Source organism: Tamandua tetradactyla, chromosome 9 (genome assembly GCF_023851605.1).
Source record: "Tamandua tetradactyla isolate mTamTet1 chromosome 9, mTamTet1.pri, whole genome shotgun sequence".
Lineage (NCBI taxonomy): Eukaryota > Metazoa > Chordata > Mammalia > Pilosa > Myrmecophagidae > Tamandua > Tamandua tetradactyla.
Genome location: NC_135335.1, coordinates 102,384,399 through 102,411,472, shown reverse-complemented (window position 1 = coordinate 102,411,472; position 27,074 = coordinate 102,384,399). Strand labels below are relative to the sequence as shown.

At 38.8% G+C, this 27,074-nt stretch overlaps 1 protein-coding gene and 1 pseudogene across 3 annotated transcripts in view; both read right to left on the bottom strand.

The window, feature by feature from the left end:
* The window catches only part of IL31RA (interleukin 31 receptor A), a 70,527-nt gene that overhangs the window by 20,109 nt on the left and 23,344 nt on the right, over positions 1 to 27,074 (bottom strand). For all 3 annotated transcript variants that reach the window (XM_077117178.1, XM_077117177.1, XM_077117179.1), the window contains exons 7-14: positions 25,653 to 25,818; positions 20,681 to 20,760; positions 15,552 to 15,768; positions 10,473 to 10,655; positions 7,013 to 7,114; positions 6,045 to 6,191; positions 1,387 to 1,527; positions 938 to 1,031 (exon numbers count right to left, since the gene is read on the bottom strand). In XM_077117178.1, coding sequence (XP_076973293.1) covers positions 938 to 1,031; positions 1,387 to 1,527; positions 6,045 to 6,191; positions 7,013 to 7,114; positions 10,473 to 10,655; positions 15,552 to 15,768; positions 20,681 to 20,760; positions 25,653 to 25,818 — 1,130 coding nt within the window. The remainder of the gene's footprint in view (positions 1 to 937; positions 1,032 to 1,386; positions 1,528 to 6,044; positions 6,192 to 7,012; positions 7,115 to 10,472; positions 10,656 to 15,551; positions 15,769 to 20,680; positions 20,761 to 25,652; positions 25,819 to 27,074) is intronic.
* LOC143646375 (biogenesis of lysosome-related organelles complex 1 subunit 5 pseudogene) lies at positions 16,729 to 18,479 on the bottom strand (annotated as a pseudogene).

Below are 27,074 nucleotides of genomic sequence, written 5' to 3'. Positions count from 1 at the left end.
AATGTAATGCACTAAGCCTTATAAGATACCCACTAAAGGGTGCAGTAGTTCTCAAAGTGTGACCCAAAAGTGCAGCAGCAGTAGCTGGGCAACATGTCAGAAATGCAAATTTTGGGGTCCCACTCCCAAACCACTGAATCAGAAACTCAGGGTGTTGCCTTTTTCTGCTGCATGCTAAATATTGAGCATGTAATATACAAGAATTTGTGCTGGTGGCTTGGTCCAGGTAGGAGCTTAGGTAAGATTGAGACAGAGGTTGACATTAGCTTGACCATTAAGGAAGAGCAGTTGCTTGGCAGAGAAAGTCCACAGTGTCCAGTACTAGACAGAGAGCCTGACCAGGGAGGGAGCCCTTGACTATCAAGTGACACAACTTGAGGCTCATGAAGGGGAAGAAAGCACAGGATCCTGAAGACTATCTTCCTTCCCCACAGTGGCCAGAGCTGGCAAGAGAAATGCCCTTCCAGTCAGAATTCCAACAGCACCACAAGCAATGAGCAAGTCTGCACTGGGCATAGGATCGGCCTATGTTCTAATTCCATGGGTACACAGCTCCCTGCTCTGTCTGGGAGAGAGGCCAGTGGCCTTCAGGCCTCCTGCTGCTGCCAGGGGACTCCTCTAGATGCTGAGAGAAAGAGCTCTCACTCCAACTCTAGCTTCAAAGAGCAAACGTACCAAATAAAGCATGTAGGGCAACTGATACTGCTTGACCTCCAAAGGCCTTGGCCTAGTGCATGGGGCTGTGGAGGGTAAGAGTCCTCTTGTGTGGTTAAAATTTTGATGAGCCATATAGCAAGGCATATAATAAGTTCAATAATTATTTACCAAATTTATAAACGAATGAACACACCCTTAATGGTAGAGTAGCCTCTGCTGCTCATGATGGCTTCTACCCCTTCCCACACCTGACTTTGAAGATACACACTGTTATACTCACTTGGGATTTTTGAGACTATATGCCACCATCAGGATGACGAGAACAAGAAGGCTTCCGCCAACCAGGGAAATTATAAGGAAAATCTCAGCAACACCTTTGGGAAAAGAACAAACTTTGTGGTAGTTTGAGCTTAACAAAAACAAAGAGTAGCTTTTTTTCTAGTCCCTTCAGCAAGAACATTTCTAATTAGACTGGAATTGTCATTAACATAATCCTTTTCTTCAACATGATCTCAGTCTTTTCGAATTCAGCTCTCAATTTGCCTTCTCTCCTTACTTTTTCCTCACCCATACCCTTCCCAAAGCTCAGTAAACCAAAGAGCAGAACAGCTCTTCCCCTGAGGCACTGCCCTTACATGTGGCTTTTCCATGCCTTTGGCAAATATAATCTCTGACTGACCTGAGGAATATGCCAAGGAGAGGTACCCAGGGCTTGGAGAAAATACTCACTAAGTGACAAGCTCTTGAAGTTGATCTTAGTTCCATTGGCACCCCCAGCACTGGTGCTGGCCATGACCTGAACGCTGTAAGCAGTGTCTCGTTTCAGGGACCCCAAATCATACTGTAGGACACTAGAGTTGACTGTCTTGGCTGAAGGAAAAATACAGAAGTCAAACAGCACAGCCAACTCCAATTGAAAATTGTATTTAAGTGGCACAAAATGAGAGCATCAGAACCTGAGCTCTCAAGTCTGGCCACTTCATATTCTAACCCTTCCATCCATACCCTGCTTAGAATCAGCCTAAACAGAAATCCAAGCCTAACATCAATGTTAATAGGTATGGTGGACTCAGGAAACAAGCATGATTTGGCAGTGGTCTGGAGGATGAAGAAGTTGTGGTAAAGGGTCTTTCACTGAGGGACATGACCCCAAAAGCACTTGGAATAATGGTCTAGGGGTTCATGAGAGGTCAACTTATTCGGCTTAAAGGGGACAAATTATATCAACTCCTTCCATTTCTACACAACCCCCAGGTAGTCACTTCATTCTTACTTGGCCCAAAAAACTCAAGGGATAGGTACTTTGGGCACCATTTTGCAAAGAAGTCACACAGATCCTTCTGGTCATGCCCATAGCTATGCCTATGGCCATGCCTGAACCAGAAGAAATTGTTTTCTGCATTTGAACCCACTCCTCTACAACTGGACAAAAAACAATTGTTCTTTGGAGTGAGGCAGACCAACAAGTTGGGGAATGGATATTGCCCTGTTTTGCATGGAATTCTGCAGAGAAGACATTTGGAAAGCAAAGTCAGCTCTGTTAGACACTTCAGAGAGGATAGGAAATGGAAATTCTGGCAGAGGGGATATAAAACCAGGCAAGGCTATAGTTAGTTATCTTGTTGCTTGTTTTAAGTAGTTCAAATATTTAGCTGTGATAGAATGGTCCTCTCTTCTTGCCCTACAAGTTCATTCACTTAGTCATTTATTGTGCAATAATTGGATACTTACCACATACCAGGCACTATTTCAGGTACTGAGGCAGAGGCTGGGGTTGGTGGAGAGGTAGGTACATGGAAAGGGTAGAAACTTGAATAGTTAATTACAATATGGCTCGTTAAGTGCCATGGTAGGGGAGACACAAAGTGACATAGGAGCACTGTCTTTAAGAAGGCAGTCAACCTAATCTAAGGGATCCAGGAAAATGTCCTGAAGGAAATTATATCTAATTTAAGATATGAAGAATGAGTGGTACTCGGCTCATTAAAAGACGCCATTAAGCTACAGACTAGGAGAAAATATTCATAAAACATTTATCTGACAAAGAACTGGTATACAAGATAAAGAACTGCAATTAAATAACAGAAAGGTAAGCCAATGAAAAAAATGGACAAAAGATTTGAACAAATACTTCAAAAAACATAAAATGGACAATAAGCACATAAAAGTGTTCAACATCACTAGTCCACAAGAAAATGCAAATTGAAATCACAATAAGATATCACTACATATTCTTCAGAATGGCTAAGTTAAAAAGAATGAGAGTATCAGATGTTAGTGAAGCTTCAGGGTAACCAGAATCTTTATATGTTGTTGGTAGGAGTATAAAATGATACAACCTTTGGAAAAGATCTCATAAAAATAAAGTACATCTAACCCATGATCCAGCAACCCCACTCCCAGGTATTTACCCAAAGAAATGAAAACACTCATCCACAAAACAATTTGTATAAGACTATCCAAAGCAGCTTCATTCATGATAGCCAAAAACTGGAACTATCTCAGGTTCCATCAACAGGGGAATCAATAAACAATCATATATTCAGACAATGAAGTACTACTCAGAAATAAAAAGCAATCAACTATTGATTCATACAACATGGATGCATTTCAAAAACATACTGAGGGAAAGAAACTTTACACAAAAGGGTACATACTGTATAATTCCCTTATAGATAGTTCTAGAATAGGAACAACTAATCTACAGTAGGAAAAAAAAAATCAGAACATGCCCTTGGGTGGCATGGGTGCAGGTATTGAATAGAAATGAGCATGAGAGAATTCTCTGAGGTTATGGTAATGTTTTAACTTGATAGATGTTTGGATTACAGAGGTGTGTGTGCTTTGTCAAAATTCAGCAAATTTACACTTAACATTTGTACACTTCATTACATGGCACTTTTATCTCAAAAGATAAAAAATAACTATAAAAATATTGAACACTTGTTAGTAATATGCTCATGGAAGCATTTTGGGGGAAGTGTCTGATGTTTGCAAATTATTTTGAAATGCATCCAAAAATTAAATAGATGGAAAGAAGGATGGATACATGGATAGATACATGATAAAATAAGTATAATAAAACATTATTTACAGAATCTATGTGTGGGTACATGACTATTAACTGAAAATTCTCTCAACTTTGCTGTAGGTTTGAACATTTTCATAATAAAATGGTGGAAAATAAAATGAGTAGTCATTATCAAATTAAAAATGTGTGTGTGTGTCACCCCCAAGAGAACCGCTTTTGTTGCTCAGATGTGGCCTCTCTCTCCAGCCAACACAATAAGCAATCTTACCACCCTCCCCCTGTCTACGTGGGACATGACTACCAGGGGTGTGGACCTTCCTGGCAACATGGGACAGAGATCCTAGAGTGAGCTGAGACTCAGCATCAAGGGATTGAGAAAAACCCTAGAAAGAACTGAGACTTAGCATCAAGGGATTGAGAAAACCTTCTCGACCAAAAGGGGGAAGAGTGAAATGAGCCAAAGTGTCAATAGTTGAGAGATTCCAGAGTCAAGAGGTTATCTTCGAGGTTATTCTTATGCATTAAGTAGATATCACCTTGTTATTCAAGGTGTAATGGAGAGGCTGGAGGGAACTGCCTGAAAATGTAGAGCTGTGTTCCAGTAGCCATGTTTCTTGATGATGATTGTATATAGCTGTCACAATGTGACTGTGTGATTGTGAAAACCTTGTGTCTGATGCTCCTTTTATCTACCTTGTCAACAGATGAGAGGAACATATGGAATAAAAATAAATAATAGGGAGAACAAATGCTAAAATAAATTTAGTTCGAAATGCTAGTGATCAATGAAAGCGAGGGTTAAGGAGTATGGTAAGTATAATCCTTTTTTCTTTTCTGTCTTCGTTTTATTTCTTTTTCTATTGTCTTTTTATTTCTTTTTCTGAATTAATGCAAATGTTCTAAGAAATGATGACTATGCAACTAAGTCATGATATTGTGAATTACTGATTAGATATGTTGATGTTTTATTTGATTTGTTAATTTTTTTAATTAATAAATAAATTTTGTAAAAATTTTTTTAAAAAATGTATGTGTGTGTATTTGTAGGAGGGAGGGAGATGTTGCAGCATATTCTAGGAAGAGGAAAGAAGAAATTGAGCACACAAAGATGCAATCAGGAGATTTCTCCAGGTCTCTACCAGCACTAACTTCTGAATCTTTGTCGCTCTACCACCTTAGTCATCGTTCTTTCCAAGAGCTCTAGGCTGTTAGGGCTCACCAACTACCCACACACTACTCTACATATCCTACCCTCTATTGCATTATATGGGGTGATGTGACCAATTCAGCCAATGGACTGTGAACAGAAGTGTTTTGCGGCCCTTCCAGGCAGTGGAAGTTAGGAGCCAGTGTATCTACTCCATCTTACCCTGCTGCATCTTACCCTGCATGCATGACCAGGCTTTGATGTAAACAAGAAAAAGACTTTGCTGTGTTAAGCCACCGAAATTCTGGGCTTAGTTTGTTACTACAGTGGCTTAAGTGATCTAGGAATAGAGCATCAAAAGCAAAATGTGACATTCTCTTCCCCAAGGACCAATTGCCTAGTCTGAAATTTCTTACACATTTAAGGGCCTTGATAAAAATGTGCCCTGGCAATGCCAAGATAATCTGATACTAACCTGGATCGTGAAATTGTCTCACATCTATTAAGTCAGTGTAGAAATAACTTTTAAGAGTATTCTCTGCCATATATATATATTTTTTCATTAGTCATGTTTATTTATTTTATTTTTTAAAAATCTAAGTACATATTATGAAATGCTCATTTTTAATTCTGGGTGCAGGACAAAAGATTATTTATTATATTATGCTTTGTACTTTCCAACAGTTTAAGAATTGCTTCCAGGTTAAGAAAACAAAAGAAAAACAAGTGGTTCTTGCTGTATACACTCTTTAGCATGTTTTCATTATTTATTTATTTATTTTTAATTATTCCTTTTTTACTGATAAATATTTTATATTCACATACTATGTAATCATCCAAAGTGCACAATCAATGGTTCACTATATCTGCTATATTTTATAGAAGCTTATGTTCTTCAGATACATTAACAAAGAAAAGGGCAAAATTATAGTGGCATATTACCAATCATTTATCATAACTCAGTTCCAATTATACTCATCATAGAATAAGACTACGATCCGGCCTTGCACAAGGTTTGGTTTTTGTTCCACAAGAAACAGAATGTTCAGCCAAAGAGAATAAACTTTGGGGAGACTTCATGAGTTTTCCTTCTAGAAAGGAAGAAGCATGCTCCCTCTGGCACCAAAGATGGGAATCACCCCTTTGGCAGATCTATCGGTAACCTCTATCTGAGATGTTTGTTTTCAAATTACCTATGGATGCACTTACAGAATTCTTCTCCATCTTCGGTTTGATAAAATATGGTGTAGTTGCTGATGAAGCCATTTCTCTGACTCTTAGGAATCTCTTTCCATGCTACTGTAACTGTCTTCACGCCAATGTTCTCTGCCTTGGTCACAGGACCTGCTGACGGAACTTTAAAGGACAGAGAAATAAACATTCAATCACATCCCAACAGATGCTTCTTCCACCAAGCCTCTGTCTAATACCCCTGTATAGTCAGACTGAAACTGCGGTGCTAAGGGTGGGAGGGAATGGCAGAGAAAGAAACTGATGAATCAACTTATTTGGGAAAATTGCTTTCTGGAGTCATCCATCTTTAAGAGGAAGGGAAAAGCAGTCAAAGACCAGAGAAAAAGGTACTTTCGTCTAGACTCTTACTCCAATTTGGCAAACTCAGTTCTTCCTTTTATATCTGTAAAATGAAGACATAATCAAATAGTTGAAGACTATGCCTCCATGAGCTAACTCTGAGTGACAAAAGTTATTTCCCAACACTGATTCTGGAAGAGGTTAACTTGAGAAATGATAAAAAAATAAACTCTGAGCAGCTTACCACTAAAACACGTGCTTATTGCCACATGATTAAAATTAATCTCCTATCATTCTCAACCAGAATTATAATCTTAATCTTAATGTAATGTTATTTCTGGTTGCAACTCTATTTGCACTGTTTCTTGTGACTTTGGGCAAGTTGTTTCACCTCTCTGGGTGTCAATTTCCCATTTGTGAAATGAGGGAATCAGACTTAGTGATCTCTATTGTCTACTCCTGCTTTGAAATTCAGTGATGATCTGTCCCACAGTTGTGTCAAATGTATCTTAGTACAAGTTGAAGTTGCAGCAGGGATGAGCCCCACAGGAACCACGAATGAGCTTATGGGATCCACAGACTTATCTGAATGTTGGATAGGCCCCAGTGTTTCCTTTTCCCCACAGGACTCTGTTCATACATACTGCCTTCTTTGACATAAGCCTGAATAGAACATGGCTCGCCCACAAGGTCTGGCAATATAGGATACACAGAGATGTTATAGCACCAGAAAGGTTTTAATTTATCTGTAAAAAAAGAAAGAAAGAAAGAAAAAATCATAAGTGGCACAGTGGAAAGGACACTGGACTGAGAGTTATGGTCCTTAAGCAAGATGTTCCATTTTCTCTACAGTTTCTACCTTCAGAAAATAAAGGGGTTAGGCTGAATGGCCTTTAATGTCTATTCCAGTTCCAAGATCTAATTAATTCTTGGAACTAAATCTTGTTCCACTCTGACAAAATGACAGAGCCATCCTGGAAAGGAGAAGTAAGAGATCCAGTGCCTTATCCATCACCGATTTTGTCATATGATTTGGGGCACCATAGGAAAAAACTTAACCCTTCTGTCAAAAGCATATCTCCCTGGAAGACTAACAAACTATGAGTTCTAGATTCTCTTGCATACCTACATCCTGCATAGTATAATTCTTAATATGAATCCTATTAAGTATTAAGACATGGTTGGACAGCTAGTATTGAAATGATAAAGCCTCACCCACGTGTCTTACATAGGTATGAACTTTCTTGGAAAGGCCATTTCCCTGTATCAATCACTTGAGGAAGGTAGATCTACAGTCTAGGTAAAGCCTTAATACCCTAAGGAGACTGAGGTTGAGGATAATTGGGATCCAAGCTCTGGTTTTATCCACAGGATTATCAAGAGTTCCGGGTAAGACTCTCTGACAGTGAATGTTAAGAAGGTATTTTCCATCTGGGAATAGTCTGAGATCTAGGAATTAAGGAATCCAGGCATGGAAACTATAAACTTGTACTAGTCTTTTTGGTAAAAAGGTAGACAACACAAAAATTTCATGAAAGACTAGAGAGGATTATTCCGCTATAATAGAATCAGAAATCTGTGTTTTACAACAGACTTTTTAAATTTCTGTGCTTATGTTTCCGTTGATCCCAATTCCTTCATTTTCCTGTGATCCCAACACAATATTGCAATAGTATTCAAACGAGGCTACACACATCCCTGGGTACACTCAAAGACTTTTCAAGAGTACCTCGGCGTATCAGGATCAGTTTTCATTGTACTCTTGAGAAACTGCTGTGGGGGAGGCATGATGTCAGTTCTCATTTTTCACCTCCACTGTCACCTCACCCATATCCCACTTTACAAAAGAAAGGCACTTGGCTCCATCTCAATTTGACGGTTGGGCATTTTCACAGAGCAACAGGAAATACTGGTATCGTGAAGACTTGTTAAATCCCGGGACTATAAACCAGCAGTAGTTCTTATTTTCCTTGCCCTGCTTTATCTTTAGTTCTGTTAGGGTCAGAGAATTAGAAGCAGAATATTTTGACTTATGTTGGAATTTCTGAATTCAGATATATTGTAGAATAGAGTTGAAGGGATGAAATTTTTTGTTTAATAATTTTTCCACGTTCAGCCTCTGATTATTGTCAAATAAAGCATCATTCTTAGAGAAGAGTACCTAAAGTCTACTGCCAAGAAATATGAAAACCATCTCACTTGCTACGCTTATGTACAATATATCTGGACTTTAAGAAAAACCTTAATTTTTTTATAAAGACAACTGAGTGTATAGGTGAAATTGTAAATAAGGTTAACTCTCAAGCAGTCATGGAGTTGACTCTGGAAACCTTATATGAATTAACATTTTAAATGCAAAAACCAGGAAATCAAGCACAATTATATAAAACTTCCTGACCTCATCAGGTTGTCAGCTGATAGGTCATTAAACATCATTTTTGAAGGCAGATCACTCTTTTGCCATCCGTCTCAGAGAAATTTCAAAGAACTAAGTGGCATTGCTATAATAAACTCCCCTGAATTCCATCTACTTATTTATATGAACGATGTTTTTCAATATGTATATTTATAAAACTGAAAGGTAGAAATAAAGTTAATATTGAACCACAGCCATAAATAATAATAATCAATGGCTAGATAAACTAATGGAGAAAAGCATGCCCTCCCATTTCACAAAGAAATGTATTTCCAATAAAGTTTTACTTTTTTGCATTTAACAATTTGTGTCAAATTTGTAATATATTTATGATGTTTTGATCAGCTGTATATTATTAATCATAATGCAAACACAACCCAATAGAAATTATTCTTAACACTAAAGGCTTACAAGACAAAAAAAATTTAATGTTGAATTCAATGTATATACATATTTTTATTACAGAAAAATAAGATAATCATCAAAAGAATTTCAAGCATAAAATATATTAAAATATAATACTGTGGGAGTGGAATGGAGATAAAAGTTCAAGGAGCAAAAGGATGATAGAAAATTTCTGATTTTTAAAAAAGAAGTTGTTCATATATTTTTAAAGTGAATAATGGCAGATACAAAATATTTGTATTCCATTTAATACATTTTTAAAGTTTTATAACACTTTTACTTAAATATTTGCATCTAATACATGATTTAAGCTTCAGATGAAAATACATTCAGGTTGAATTAAAAATGGTGAGGAAATATGTATTTTTCAAAATGTTTTAGAGGGAACACAAGCACAATGTTGAGTGTAATAGTTAAGAGCTCAATTCTGGAGTCAGGCAAACCTGGATCTGTGTCCACCTCTGCCAACAGTTTTGCTCTTAGGTAACTGAAAGCCTTTGTAAACCTCAGCTTCTTCATCTGTAAAATGGAGATAATAATAGTCTGACCTCAAGGGTTATTGTGAAAATTAATTGCATAGGAGTCAGCAATCCATACATGTCAGTATAATTGCCATCATTCCAGCCTGAACCAGCTGAGCTAAAAGAAATGTAGGAATAATTTGTGTCCATGTCAGCACACCACCATAAAAGAAAAGACAGGCCCTTCAGGACCAGCAGTAGCCAGAGGAAGGGGACTTCAAGGGAAAGGGGACCCTTAAGGGGTTAAGACCTGGGACTGCTTATTGAGCTGTTTCTCCCCACTCAGAGATTTACTTTTCTGGGCTAATGGGAGAGACTTGCATCTGTTGTTTAATAAGGGAAGTGGTTTCCTTTCTGTTTCTCACTTCCACTTCAACTCATTTGGGACCGGCACTACTCTAAAGACTTCCAACACTGCCCTTGCTCATGGAGGCTTGTTCCTCACTCCAGCTGGTGGCTTGAAAGTGGACATACCAGAGGGCTAGATTTCCTCATTCATCAGATATACGCACTCAAAGAAGGGCACCCACAGGCTTCCCAAGAATTTCAGCAACCTGTAAATATATTCACAGCTTCCTGTCTGAGCCTTGCTGGGAAATGCCAAGAAGCATGTCACTTTGCTGAGCTATTGCTCAGCGAAAACGTTGAATGCTATTAACCACATTTATAGTTTGTTTTCTAAAGCCAAAGTTAAAGAATTAAAAATGATGAAAAGAGAACTGAATCCTGCACAGAAGGAATGTGAAGGTTCCCACTGGTTACCTTGCTGGATTGTCCAGTTTCTGGCCTGAGACACAGACTCCCAAGAAATGTTGGAGAATTCTGAGTCCAAATCTGGTAGCCACTCAATTATCCATGTGTCCACCTTCGGAAAAGAGCTTTGCCACTCCACCACCAGCTGGCCCTGAGTGAGGTGGGTCTGCATGGCCTTGATGTATGGAATTGCTGCAAGGAGGGAAAAGGACTGCTTCACAATTATCCAACTCATCCCCCAAATGTACCAACCCCATGGCATTCACTTATTGCACAAAATTGTAAAGAAAGTCAGGTTCTCCACTGCAGACTCCTCAGATGGTGTTGTTTCCATCCCCTTTATTGTATTCCTTTTCCTTACTCTGTACCTCTGATGATTTGGAGCTTTCTTAATCTTTTTTTACTACCCCCTACCCTCAACAAATGATCTATAACCAGAAAAGGATCTCACTAGAGAGTTGAAGTTAAAAAGACTTATCTTCCACAGGAACCTCTACAATCCAAAAGGAAACCAAATCTGAGAAAAAGAATGAATCTCTGAATGTAGAACTCAGGGCACCAGTAATTTCTTGGCTGAGAAGCTGGGAGGTGGTGATTCTTAATTCACACCAGGGAGATGGCTCTAAACTTCAATTGTTTAGACTGGCCCTATAAAAATTAGATACAGATTGCTATCTACAAGGCACGAAGAATAGTGTTTGCACCAGAATGACATGGATATATTCATCCAAAGCACCTAGGAATATAATACCTAACAGTCAACATTTTCTGCAAGCCTGACAGAAAACTCAACAAGCCACAAGTGTTTCCTTTTTTGTTCTTTTTACATGGACAGGCACCATGAATTGAACACAGGTTTCCGGCATGGCAGGTGAGAACTCGAACCCAGGTCTCCAGCATGGCAGGCCAGAACTCTGCCACTGAGCCACCAGCACACCGCCCTGACACAAGTTTTTCTTTAATAGAAAAGTTGAGCATGCAGCTTCAAATGCAATCTGAGTTTTAATCAAATCAGAGAGATATCTTACAGAAAGTGATCTAAACCCACACAGACAAGAGAACCATTTGGAAGTGCAAGGAGGCAGAGGAGGGCATGAAGCATATGGAGTTCAAGAAATCAGTATGAGGCTGTCCTTTCCCATCCACTTCTCACTACCCACAATATGCCTCAGCCATCAAAATTTGAATCCCTATGAAGTATGTTTAAATGAACACCAACAATAGTTCTAAATAGGGGCAGAAGAGAAGACTGTATTCCTCAAACAAATCAAAAAGCTTTCTGGAGCAAAAAGCCCAGGTCAAATGCAGAGTTTTGGAGTTGGAGCAGGCGACAAGTCCTGTTACTCCTAAGTAACAAGCACCAGCAGGCTGTGTACATGCTTATGAGATTGTTCTAAGTCACAGTTGACTGGTCCTTTTCCCAAACTGGGCCATTTGAGACACTGCAGTTGCTAGTCTTAGAAGTAAGTTCAGGTAATTTGTTGACCTGAACAGGAGGCTCTGAGGAAAGGCAATGGAGGCATGAAGGAAATGTAAAGCTGGAGTAGGGGCAGGGGCCAGGGAAAGGGGCACGGTGTCAGGAAGTCAATGCCCTCTAACTCCAAGGGCTCCTACTTTCTCCCCTCTCTGTCTTGGCTCACGCCCTTTAAGCATTCCTCAGTCACTGTTCCACTCCAGGCTGAAAGTCATCGCTGGAGCATCTAGAACCTCACCTTGCTTCTTGTAGCAGACAATGCTGATGTATCACCCAGATCCTCTCAGATTCCTTTGTACTATTTACATATGTTTTGCTTGGATTGGGTGAATTTTGAGGTATAATTCATATTCCAGACCTCCCTGCAGGAGCTGGCTGAAGCCACCCTCTGTTGGACTTCAATGTCATACGGCATCTTTAATTCAGCCTCCTTCCCCTCCCTGACTTGCTTCCCCGACTTCCTTTACTGGTCCCCCTGGAGGCACTTTCTGAATAAATCTCTTGTGCACAAATCCTGACCTAAAGACTGGAGAGGGCATTAGTTCTTAACTTTACACTCCTCCTCCTTCATACTATTGGAACTTTGGGAGCAGAAGGAGCCAGGTTTGAAGGGCCAAATGTGCTACAGAGACTGGGGAAAAGAAGACCAGGCTTTGGACCACATGGGATGTGGAAAAGGTTCAACTAAGCCATGAGTCAACAAATCAAAGTTAAGGTCATGGACAATGTTGAGGTGAGTTAAAAGAGAAGTTTCCAAATCATCATGCTACTAAATATAAACTGCTGAATTCTTCCATCACTCAACAAGAAAGTTTTGAGCAATTATTCCAAATAAAATAACTCCCTATGTGTAGTAGGAAATACAGAAGGTGGAAGACATTTTCTGGGAAAGGCAGGAAGGGGTTTTGAGTGTGAACATCATGTCTTTTGATTTGCATGAGGGCAGTCACTCTGTGTCTATCAAATACAGTTCTCAGATGCTGGCCTTACCTCACTTCACAGGCTCTCCTAGGCCAACCCGACCTCTGCTCCAACCTCCTTCCCAGGCCCTTTCACCACAAAGTGACAGTGCTAGTCTAGGTCCTGCCTCAGACCCCTCCACAGCTGCCTGCTGGCTAATGACTCAAAGAAATCAGATGTTCAGGCCAGAAAAATCCTAAAGGATTATCTATTCCAATCTCTTATTTTACAAATGGGGAAACAGAAGCCTACATAGATAAATAACTAGCTCAGTGTCACACAGCATCTGTGACCAGAATTTTAAGTCAGTTTATTAATACCATGCCCAAGATTCAGAATAAAGTATACTTTAGTTTGGAATCATGCGAATGTGGGTTTGAATCTCACCTGAGAGACCTTGGGACAATTAAAAACGTTCCTGAATCTCAGCCTTGTCATTTGTAAAATGGAACTGATGGCACCTAGCTCATAGGATCATTTCAAGGTTAAAATAAGACAACCTCCTTTATCTTAGCACAACGCCCAACACATAATAATGTCTAATACCTGAGCATTACACTTATAACAACTGTTATGCAACTACTCTCCCCAGCTGTTGACTACATTTCATTAAATAAAGTTCTGTAGAACATTACTTTTCTATATGTCTAGGATAAAGGATTCTAAACTTTTTCTGTAAGGGACCAAATAGTAAATATTCTAGGCTTTGCACATCTTTGTGGGTCCCTGTTGTAACCAGTCCATTGCACCATTGTACAAAAGGAGCCATAGACAATGTATGAACAAATAGGAGTGACTGTGTTTCCAATAAAACTTTATTTTCAAAACATGTACCAAGCAGATTTGGCCCTCAAGTTGTAGTTTGCTAATCCCTAGTCTAGGACTATTATAATTGATGATCACACTAATGCTTCTGTCACAAAGCAAGTACCTTCAGAACTAGAAAAAAAGAAACCCTAAATAAGTTTGGGGTAAGTTTAGTTAAATATATTTTATAATATTTCCAAAGTTAATAATCCATATCTAATAGACATTTAATCAGAACTTTCATGAAGAATGTCTATGATGATAATTAGCAATAAACAAAGCATTTTACATGCACAATTTCATTTGATCTTTAAAACAGCTCTATGAAATAGGTATTATTATGTATTATGACCATTTTACAAGTATCTAAAGTTTAGAGAGGTTAGGTAACTTGCCCAGGTCACATGATATTAGGTGGAAGAGTAAATACTTGAACCCAGGGCTGCTGGGCTCTAAAGTTTTTATCTCCTACTCTTTAGGAGATAGGCCCCTGGGCACCTGGGCCACACCAAGAAACTGAGATTACTATTCATAAGTGCCTCTGTTAGCAAAGAATGTGCATCCCAAAGACACATTCATTCATTAGAAACTTCAACACCAGAGATATTTGATGGGCAGGAACTAGGATGTCAGACTAGAGACTGTGGGGAATACTATTAAATACTAACAAAAATAATATAATGTAGCGCAAAACACTAATAGATACAGCTAGAGATAGATACAGATACAGATTCACCTACAGATACAGACATAGATATAGTTGATATAGATAGATAGAGATATAAATAGGGTTACGTAGATTAGATATTTACGTATATTTAGGAGTTCTAAAGTGAGAAAAAGGAAGAAGTAGGTTAAGTTTAAGGAGAAAAGAAGAAAGGCAATATGGGACAAGAAGTCTAAAGCCAGTAGTGTAAAAGAAAAAAAGCCTGAAACAGTCCAGGTCTCAGCAAACAGAGAAAGGTGGAGAATTAGACAATGCATTCTTTACTTATGCTGGGCTTCAACAAATAGTTATTGACTGCTTGCTTCATGTTTGTTTAGGCAATAGACACAACAAAATCCCTGCCCTCATGAAACTTTCATCCTGCTGAGGAAGAAACAGATAATAAACAAAATAAATGAGAAAACCTATAAAATGAAGGATAGCAATAGTTCTACAGAGAAAAACAAAGTAGAGAAGAAGAATTCCACTGCCTAGAATTCCTTGAATAAAACTCAAAGAAGGTATTTTATTCCAAAATAGGATATAAAATATGAATTCACCCAGGAATAGTACGACATTAAAAACTACTTACTCAAGAGTAAACTGAGCAATTTACTGGCAAGTATCAGAATTTTTCCTAACTTGGGAAGCAGGTGGAAGGAGAAAGAAGAAAGTGGGAGAGGAGGGTGAACATTAAACCAAGGCTGGGGATATGGTTGGTACACATGTGTGGAGGGAAGATTTCATGAGAGACTTCAGGCACCTAAGACAAATGTGACAGACCTCTTGGGTTTATATGGCTCAACCCAGTTTATATAGTTTATATTCAATCAACCTGGACAAAAAAAGCTGCACATAGAACTTCTAAGCCTATGACTTTGTATTACGTGACTTATGAGTTCTGCTTGACTTATAACAGCAGCTTTGTTCCAAAGGAACTTCATTTCAAGGGGTTCATTAATTATCATGCCTGCCCTTAAAAACCAGCAGATTCTGCTTTTCCCACCCCCAACCAAAACCCCACCACCACTTCATTTTCATTTTGACTCAGGAAAAACAGCTACCCTTGAGGGAATAAGGACTGCTTCGCCCTCAACTGTATGGCACCATTATCTAAGCAAGAATTTCATGCTCTACCTACATTTTTCATCAATAGCCGGAATCCTCATGGTAGCCTTTGGAGACTCCCCAACAGAATTATAAGAAATCGCAGATACACAATAGCTTTCACCTCCCAGATGTAGTTCAAGCTGCTGGTGAGTTGTATTCACTGTCTCTGTGAGATTAGTGTTGTTTTCTGGAAAGTACCTTATGTAGTAGCCAAGTGCTTTACCCAACACCGGAACTCCTCTTGCCTCCTGAATCCAAAGGAAACAAAATTTACTGCCAACAACAAAAAAAGAAAGACACTGAGACAGTGACAAATGATGGTGGTGGGGTGGGGAGAGGGAAAATGTGATGTAATATTAGGTGCTAAATCATAAGCAGGAAATTAATTCTTCAGGAATGAATAACATACCTTGTGGTGTACTATTAAATTTTCAAGTGCCAAATTTGCTAAATCGTACCTTGGAATTAGCCCTTAACATAAGTCTAATTCCATGGAGTCAAACTAGGAGTGGCCAAACCAAGGTAAGCAAACCATCTCGATTTCCTTTTGGTTGTGCCTCACTCTCCATCCCACATGGGCAGAGGGTGTACACTAAAAGGCAGAAGCATTCCCTCTGAGCCAAATCCAGGTCTAGTCTGGCTATGGATCTGGCTCAGGAGGGTACTTCTGCTCTTGCTTTTCATCTACACACTTTCCCCTCTGAGGAGGGAACTAGCTGAGGCTCAGGAGAGCCCTCAGACATGAAGTAAGAAAGCCCTACCTACCCCTGAACCAGGCATCCCTAAACATCCCAACTAAGAGAACAAAAGCATTCAAGGCTTCCCTAAAAGTCACAGACCCTCGCTGAGAAGCCTACGTGGCCTCAGGGGCTCCAAGCCAAATTCTTACTATCAGCCCAGTGGCCTCAGGTGCTCCAAGCTAAACTTTTACTATCAGCCCTCTGACCAAATGTTTTGCCTAGGGACCACCATGATGAGATTTCAAATATGGAATTATAGGGCTTTCTAGTTATTCACTTTGTTACTGATTACACATATTCGTGGTCAGACAGGACTTTAGAAGTCACATAATTCATTGCCTTCCCAACTCAGCAATTTCCCTTAGAGCAACTCCGACATAAAGGGTTACCTAAGGACAGCTAGAACTTTCGTGGTAACTAGGAGTCTTTTATCTCTCAAGTTTGCCCTTTCTCTTTGTTTAATGATAATTTTTTTTTCTCGTCTATTAACTTTAATCACATTTTCAACATGCAGCCAAGAATGAAGCTTTGACAGTAAGCCATAAATTTGCACAGGCAAGCATTGTCAATTTTATGCAGTCACACCACTGAGATAACTCGAGAGAGTTGGATATTTTCTTTCTTGTCTCTTTCTTTACTGCAAAGCAATAAAAAATATTTGAAAGATTTATCCATACCTCAAATTCATTTGTGATAAATCTCTTGAAAGTATTGCATTTAATTCTGTTTGGTTTTTGGCAAATAAAAAAATCAACTAATTTCTTCAATTATATTATTAAATGTAGATTTTTAAAGATCACAGTGATGACAGAATTGGTACATGTTTCACCATAATACACCTGCTTATGAGAATAGACATTAATACTGAAAAGGATTTAGACTTAACATGGACCATTTGCCACGTGGGTAAACACTTCTGTTTCATTCAGAGCCAGATTTTTTTATATAGTTTCAGAGGGATTACTTGGCAGATTTTGCTGATTACTCATTCAACAGTTGAAACATGTATAGACATTATTTATCCTATAAAACTTACCCACAGCAAAACAGACACAAACATGAGACAAAAACTATGGGCAAGATTATGGTTCCTGGAAAAGCTAAAAGTAGAAACATATTTTTGGTAAGCTTTTCCTATTAAGCATATTTTAAAAGCTGAAAATATTAACTGTTGGAAGGCCACAAAAATTAAGCATGTCTTGTCATCCAAGTGAAATGCATGGCATTATGCTGTACTGCAAAATTTGCAACATTTTCCAATAGGCAGTTCAAAGCCCAACACAGACATTTCTGCCACAGGTGAGATAATGTTTTGACTCTTGCTTTCTCTTAAATGTGTTCTCTGCTCCCAGGACAGTCATTTTTGTCTACATTTTTGTGGAATAACACTTTATATATTCTTCCCATAGCCTAAGAAGCTAATGGCTGGTAGCTATTATCCTGCTTTTTAAGCCACAATAACAAACTAGTACTAACCCTGCACAGGAATTAATTATTTTGCAGTATGTCTACACTTAGAGTTCTCAGAGTGAGCTAACTGATAGTAAAGAAGACCAATTCTAATTAGCAAAGTGTAACTTTATCCCATTTTTTTTCCTTCTCCTCCCCAACCAAATAATCACAGATAGATAGGCACTTAAGAACTAGAAAGATATAGCACTCTTCTTCTATTAAACTTTTAATCAGGATTTCAGCAGAAGTTTATTTCTTCTGATGTAAAAGTGTCATCGAATATATTGCTAAGCTTGAAGCAGAGGCTAAATAGTCTGGTGGTATATTCTTTTCGGGGGGGTGGGGTAGGATGTTAATGTTTTCCCATTTGTTTGTTATTGTTGTGGTTCAAGTTCTTAAAAGGTTGAAAATTTCGCTAGGTCCTTTTCCGTTTCGGCATATTGATCTTTAAGCCTCTCCATGGCTCCTTTGTGCTCTTCGTTCACTTCAGCCCGTTTGTTGTGTTCCTCTTTCATGAAATCTTCCAACTGCGTTGCCTGATGTCTTTCACTAGCTATTAAATGTTCACTATAAATCTTTTTTTGTTCCTGCTCCCTCTGATGAAGTCTATAGACGGAGTCATTAGCTGCTTGCAATCTCTGGAGAACTTGGTTTAAGTTGTCCTGCACTGTCTTTCCACATTTGGGAAGAGTCTGTTCATTTGTTTTGTGGATCATATTCTTCAAATTTTCAAGAACTCTCATTTCTCGAAGGCCACGCTTTTCCCATTAGGGAAATATAAATGTCATGGTTAGGGACATGTGTCGACTTGGCCAAGTTGTGGTAGCTGTTTATCTGATTGGGCAAGTACTCTAATGATAATTTTAATGAGACATAATTCACACCATAAAGTTCACCCTTCTAACGCAACCATTATCACTATCTGATTTTAAAACATATGAGTCCATTAGTCTAACCAGTTCTAATTCTTAGAAAACTCTCATTTTCAGCAAAAGGAAGACTGCTCATTGGAAAAGAGGGAGCACGAGGCAAGCATAGAAGTCCATCTCACTTACTTTACAGGTGACTTACTCAGTGCTTACCTTCTGCCTTGTAACTAAGATCGCATGTGGATATGTCATCATTTTCTTTCTTTCTTAAAAAAATATGTTGATAGAGTCATTTGTTTTCCATACTTGATAAGTAAGAAAGAAACCACAACCACTGAGATTGATTCTCAAAAATTCCTAACACCATTGTTTTGCTTTATTTCCTTTGCCTGAGGCCTCTGCAACCTGAAAGTGCCCACAAGCCTCGGGGTATGAAGGGAGAGAGGCAAATATAGGGGGATGAACCCATCCTGAAATAATTAGGATTGGAATGCAACTTGTCAAAGTGGGGGCGATTTCTTCATGTTCAAAAGGCTTTTAAAGTTGTCTGGACTTTAGCAAGTACAGCAAGATGAGTATTAACCTAAATATTTGGAGACATGCACTTAAAAGTTTTGGCATTTCGCTCCCCTCCTCCTTTTCTATTTCCCCCCAATTTTTCTAATCTTCTCTTCTGTTTTTTTTCCCCATTCCTATTTATTCCTCTTCCCTCTCATTTCTTCTGTCCTCCCTCCACTCTCTTAACTCCTTTTCCTCCCTTTTACTCTTCTCTGTAGTAACCATTTGCCTTCTTCCTTCCTCGCTCTCAGCCATCTACCCTAAGAAAAACCTTTTGGACCCTCTTCTTCCTTGCCCCCTACTCTCTCAGTACTCAAAAGCACATATGTGCAATAGATGTTTGCAATGAACTTGAGGACACACCAGTGAGCTGATCCCAAGTCAGTGCTCTTCTCAGACTTGGAGGTGGAGCTACAGAATTTCACGTTGACTTTTAGTAGACGTCAGCCACTGATGGCTTTCTTGAGAAGGTCAAGGTGCCTATTAAACTCATGTTTTGTGCTTGTTCCAAATGTTAATGTTTTATACCATGGAAGAGGGAGGTTAGGACCTGTAATGCACAGTTGTGATACTGGAGAGATGACATATGAGGCTTTTAGGCTGAGCAACCATTGTGATATTTAAGGTATCATGGAGCCTGTGCTGGTTTGAAATTGTTATGTACCACAGAAAAGCCATGTTCTTTTTCCTACTCCAATCTTGTAGGGGCGGATCTATTATTTAGGGTGGAACCTTCGATTAGGTTGTTTCCATGGAGATGTGATATACTCACAATTGGGTGTGTCCTTTTAATTAGATGGACATGTGACTCCACCCATTCAAGGTGGGTCTTGATTAATTTACTGGAGTCCTTAAAAGAGCTTACATAGAGAGAGACAGATCAGGGCTGACATAGACACAGACATTTGGACTCTCTTGGAGTGCTGACAGAGATGCTTGGACAGCCAATACAGAGAAGGCTCAGGCACAGATGTTTGGAAATGCAGAATCCCCAGGAGATGCCAGGAGCTGAGAGAGCTGACAGAAGCTATACAGGAACAAGAGCCCAGCAGGTGTCACCATGTGCCTTTCCATGAGATGCTAAGCAAGCCAGAACCTGCAGAGAGCAAAAGGAAGCTAAGAGATGAAATCCATAGCTTTCCCCAAGCAGCTGTCAGGACCCACAGATGCTTGGAAAGGGAGCCACTGCAATCAGAAGCTAGCAGCACCAGAACTGGGAACAAGGACCAGCAGATGCCAGCCATGTGCCTTCCCTTGTGACAGTCATTGGCCTTTTACTGGAGTCAGGGTATCTTTCTCTGGGTGCCTTAATTTGGACATTTTTAAGGCCTTTGAACTGTAAACTTATAACTTAATAAATTCTCTTTAAAACAGCGGATCCCTTTCTGGTATTTTACATTCTGGCAGCATTAGCAAACTAAAACAGAGCACTAAAAGAAAGGAAATGCAGTAGGTAAAATTTCAAGTTTCACACTTCTTAGAGGTAAAAGGGGCCAGGGGTTTCTAAACAGGGGGGAGTAAATAACCCGGAGGGAGGTCACCTGCCACAGCAACAGCACTTGTCTTCTTCCATCTGCTTCAGCTGGTTTCAGGACTCTCCACAGATCCAGGACACATGGAGCTGTGAGGAACAAGCATGAGGGGCTCAACTTAGACAAAAGGGAATTACAATGGGAAAAGTCAGCTGGGCTACTTGTTTAGAAAATGAAGTTGGGAAATATTTGTTTGCGGGCACCAGTAGGAGTAAGGTGGAGGGTGGGAGATGGCAATATTAGAATGACTAATGATATAGGCATTCTGTAGTCAAAGGATTGGAATCAACCAAAGGTAAAAAGTTAAACTGCTTTTGGGTGACGACTTCATGTAAAGTAAAGGAAAAGTACAATAAACATCACGTAATATAATTTATCACACAAATCTGGATTGTAACTTGACCATCTCACATCTTCTAAGATAGAACTTCTATATACATTATAACTAGAAATGACACAGGTGGCTGATAAGGAGATATATGTAAAATTTATACCATATCTACTTGCAAAAAGGATGAGACTACATACTTACAATGTTATAAAATATAAGAAAAAAAATAAGAAAAGAATAGAGCAATATCACCACTGGGTCCCTTCCTAAGCTTCAAATTTAATGCTGAACCTCCTGGCAGCAAAAATATGCATAAGCTGCATATTTTTCACAGCATGATAAAAAAGAAACATAAAAATTCATATAAAGGGGCAACTATCATAAAGAACACCGAGCAACTCAAAAGCCAATGTCTGACATCCCAGTTGAACAAAAGTGCAAAAATATCCATATGTACATTTTTAATGGTTGTCTTCTATAAAAAAACAGTGTAATGTTAAATATTGACTCATGCTTTTCTCCAGTGAACTAAGACAACATAGTGCAAGTGTGTTGCCTTCTCATTATCTAATCATATAGGGATAAAGCTTACAAAAACAAGAAGAATTTATGTTTAACTTGACCTCTGGACAATAGCTCTCAAATATCACATCTCAAGCAAATTTAAGCTAGTGGTATGTCACAGAAGATTATAGTTGAATGCTCTGAAATGCACCTGGCATGTCAAAATTTTGAGTTCCTGATTAAAGAATGACCCACATACTTAGCAGGCAGAGTGCTGACCAGAATGTTAGTGGCCTGAAATTTGGAGAAAGAGAAGAAATGTCCCTAACTGAAGCTGCAGACACTGTACTTTGAATCTTAATTCTTAAGGAGTCCACATGGCTCTGCTAGGGATAATGTGATTTTGGTCTGCAAGGAATGAGCAAGATCTAAACTATTTTAGTAATACAAATTGTCTTCACACAATTGAATGTTTTAAAGTGAAATTACTGAACCCCAGCTAAAAAAAATATTGGAATGAAGAAAAATGTGCCAATGGACAATTAGGTCAGTAATTTTTATTATTTTAATAGAGAATCACATTTCTACAGCCACTTTTGCAGAAGCCAAAGTATGAGTAACACCGTCTGGCTGTTAGCCCCACAGTTTCTTATTGAGATACATTATAATTCCATTTAAATTGCCCATGAAGAGACTGGACATTTCTGTTTTTACATATGGCTTCATCTGAATTCCACTGAGATGTTGTCTTAAAAACTCTACCAAGAGTATTCTGATTTCCCAAAGGCCTTAAGTGAATCAGAAGATAGAACAGCCAGTACTCAAGTTTCTAGACATGAAGCAAATACGCTGGTTTCAACCTCTCTACAAGTCAATGGGAGTTCCCTGCAAGCAACTCCCAGAAGACAGCCTTAGCCCAGTGCCACAAAGTTGTTAGACCTTCAAATACAGTCACAGATTTAGAAAGACCATACTCTATCTCTACTTACAAAATCTCTCTGTTCTAGTTATGTGGATGGTCCGACTCAAGGGTAATAGTATTGAGAATAAGGAAAAAAAAATCTAAAGGCAAAATAGGCATTTCAATCCAGTTCCAAATAATTATCTCAAGGATAGATATAGGCAAAAGTACACTGATTATTAACCAACCATCCCTATCACTTGATCAGAAATATGAGTGAAATTCTCCTTAGATTTATCCCACAGGCAGCGGGGTTTTATTCGTTAGTGGCGATTAATGAGTTTATTCAGGTATTTTCTTCTTTCACTGAAGCCACTATTTCCTACAGATGTGATCCAAGGAGAAACAGTCCTCCCTATATAGATTTCCCACAGTTTTAGCTTTTAGTAAAATCACTGCCACATTAACATGTAAATTTTCTATGATAATTACAGTTAACCCTCCATTATCCATGCACTGATTCTGATTTTGCAGTTTAACCAATAAGGAAAAAATGTCTGTACTTGTGAAAGAACAAAATCATATTTTTCCAACTCAGCCAAAATACCTATATATTCAAAGGTCTTGATTGTTTGGATTGCTACAAGTATAACTTGATATATTGTTTCTATTACAGTATGGAAACACAACTACCCAAGCAGATACATACTGGTGGCTTTGCTAAAGACCAACAAAAATAATAGCTAACTTTTATCAAGTGTCACTGTGCTATGCGTTTTACCTGAATTACCTCATTCAATCCCCACAACTGTATAATTAGGCACATTATTATTATTATCTCTGTTTCTGAAGCCAGAGAAGTTAAGTAACTGATCATTGTCACAAGTTTTTAAGTGATACAGCAAATGTGAATGTAATTCTGCTTATACTTATATGTTTAAACGTGGATAAGTAACCCAACAAATAATATATTAGAATCAGAAAGAAAATAGTAACACAACATTAAATTTAGAATAAAAATTGTCAAACAATTGGAAAAGATTTGAGGTTATATATATTAAACAACTGGCATTTCACTGTGAAATAGGGAAACAAATGACTTATGAATTGGAAAAGGAATAAGGATTTGTGAAAGGAAACTATTTTCATCAGTTTCCTCTGGGATATTGATGAAACAATGAGGGTGGGAAGTGAAGGTTCTCCAGTGGTGACTTTGGTAAATAGGTGTTGATTTGATTTATTAGCAAAAGGCACAGAGAGCACCAGCATCTAGTGTGTTACTAATCTTAACCAAGCTAGTAGAAATAAATCAGTTGAAATGATAAATCTTGTTTCTGGCAGGAAAACAAGTTGATGAAACTGATATTAGAAAGTGGCTGGACGCCCTAATAAACAAGTGAGGCTTTGAGATGCTGAGCCAAAATGGCACCAGGAGGTCACTGGAGAAAAGAGCAACAGCCACAGGGAGGAAAAGAGTTGGGTAAAACAAGACCACACATATGTGGCACTTATCCATAATGCCTGCTGGAGGGAGCAGCAATGGAAGAGGACAATTTAATCAGTGATGTTACATAGGTTTCATTTTAATAATTAAAAATGGAAGGCTGAGCTAAGACATAAACAAATGGTGGTTTCAACAGATTATAACTGTTGGGCCACTTTTCACTGTTCAATTTATGTATTGTTTGATATTGCTAAACTATTATATTTGGATTCACTGGAAACTTTTAGGTGATGTCTGTAGAACATAAATATTTTCAAAACTATGTAATACTAACCCAAAGTTTATTAAATCCACATCTTGACAAGTTTTGTTTTAATGAGGCATGCATTTTCATTCATTTAAAACTTACATATTCCCATCTTGGTTTACCAGAAATACAATCACAAGTACCAAAAATTGGTTTGGGCTTAGCAATAGGAGTGTGTTGTCTCACGATTTCCGAGGCTAGAAGGCATGCTTCCTCTTGAGGTCAATAGCATTCCTTGCCTTAATCCTTGGGGTTCTTTGATCCTTGAATTCCTGACTCAGGTCACATGTAAAATTCTCTCCTTTCTTCTCTTCCAGATACCTGCTGACTTCCAGCTTCTGACTCCTTCCTGTGATTTTTTCTTTATAAGGCCTCTAGTAATCCATACTAAGACCCATCCTCATTAATTTGGGCCACCTCTTAACTAAAAATAACATCTTCAAGAGGTCTTATTTACAATAGGAATAGAAAATGCAGATTGAGATTAAACATATTTTTTTCTGGGGTACATAACTCAATCTACCACAACTATTTACCTCGTGTGAGGCACTGTTCTAAGCAACTAAACACATAATGATTTGGAATTTTCTGTGACTTTTTCCTGTGCTATTCACAGGTTTAGAAGGTGACTGAGTGGCATGGAAGAACAGAATATTATGGGGAAAAGGGCCTTTGGAGGCCATATAGCCCAATTTCCTGTCTGCTGTTATTAAATCACACCCACGAAGGGGTGGTCAAGAAGAGGCATAACCACCTCCAGTGAGAAGTTCAGGTAAATCTCAGGGATACAAAATTCAGATGACATGAGGTTGATTCCAGCCATCTAATGCATATGGGTGAACACACTACACATCTTTAATATCAACTTGGTGTAATGGAAAACTCAACCAGGATCCAAAGAAATAAATTGTTACTATAGGGACCAGACAGCATAGAAATTGACCTGAGATTTCACCTGAGACCAGTATGGGACTTTGCTATGAGGCTGACAAGAAGGCTCTGAAATCATGGCCATGGGGAATTCATGGTCTTAAATCCAAATATCTTGTAAGATTTGTTTATAAACAGACAAGGTTAAAGCCTGAGAGGAAGGTTAGAAGGGTTAATATTTTTGCATTTTATTTTCAATATTTCAGAAAAATGTGTGGGCAATCACCAAGTAGTCATCTAATTAGACATCCATTATTGTGTTAGGCTGAAAAATGGCCCCCAAAGATATCTAGATCCTAATTCCTGGAAACTGTGAACCCTTATATGGAAAAAGGGACTTTGCAGAAGTGATTAAATTAAGGATCTTGAGATAGAGGATGGTAGGCTTACTACTGTGGGCTTGGATGGGTACAGCGACTGCCCATGCAGAGGGAATGTACAGACACTTCAGGCCCTGGAACTGTGGGATTCCATGACCCCAAAGTCCAGCACTTGACAAAAACCACAAAGGTGAAACCCCTAACTCAGCGCATGCAGAAGAGGAATTGTGAGAGATCAGCTTGCCTTGTTCCTCAGTTGTTCCCATTTCTTCTTGGCTCCAGTCACTCCAGAACCTTGATTCTTCAGCAGCACATCGCAGAGCTAAGACATATTCTGTAAAGTCCTGCAGCCCTGTGAGGTTATATGCCTGATTTTCACTGTTGTCATTTCTGGTGAAGTTGGCTTCCATCTAAAAGACAAGACAACTCTGAGCTGAAAAGGAGAAGCACAGGTTATTTCTTCACTTTTCCTTTGACACACTCCTCCCCCGGCTGCCCCTGCCAACCCTCTTCTACCTTTTCAGAGCCAGTGACATCGTATCTCAAAATTTTTAATCATATTTTCTATAAATAAACCTCCATACATTCCTCAGTGCAATTCAAGTCTAAGTAACTGTAACTCATGCCATGAATCACCATCTCTCTTCTCATTTTGTGTTCTCTAAACACATGGAAGCAGAGATTTATGCCTCTACAACTGGATCTGAGCAAACAGATCCTTGCTGCTTGCTGTTCTGGAAGATGCAAGGCAAAGCCCTGTGACCAGGGACAACTGGGACCAGGGCTTAAACTCTAGAAGTTACTTCAAGACCTAGAGATACCTCCTCATGAACAATAGATGGCAGAGACCTTAGCAGCATCAAGTTCAACCCTTAAGTCATGGATGAGACCCAGAAAAGTTAATTGACTGTGGATGATCTCAGCATTTGTTATTGACAGAACTATGGTTAAAACAAAGATTTCCTCACTCTTATGCTCTTTCCATTTCAGCCACATCTTCACTTCAAACTGTTCGTCTTTGAGTGATCAGGCAAGCTCCCAAAAGACTTAGCAAACTGGATGCAAATTAATTTTGACACTCTCTTGAGGGTGAATGTGAAGGTGGCAAATAAATCACTTCTCCTGCCTAGACCTCAACTTCTTCATCAGTAAAATGTGGGAGTTACACTAGATAATTTCTAAAGTCCCTTCAGACCCAATCCTCAAAGGAAGACTAAAAATTCAGCTATTCATTTCTGACTCCGGTCATCGGTACTACAACATAAACTTTTGGCTCTCTGTTTAAAAATGTATCTTGAGTTGATGAATAAAAATAACTATTAATGGTTCAGTGGTAGAATAATTGCCTTCCATGCGGGAAACCCAAGTTCAATTCCCAGACCATGCACTCCCCCCCCCCAAAAAAAATAATAAGTGATAATGGGCTTGCCCATTTTGTTGTAGTCCTGAAAGAGAGAGAAGTACTGATATTTCTCATGTGTATTCAACAGCTATGAAAATAAGTACATAATTACAGTTTCCGTGCCTAAAAGACACTGGGCAAAAGGATGCTACATGTCTCTGGCAGAAAGTTGAGCATCCCAGCTGTAGTGTACACTCTGAACATCCAGTTCAGTGAGATGGGGTTGGAGCAAGGAGTCAGATCTATGAGTGACGGCAGATTCAC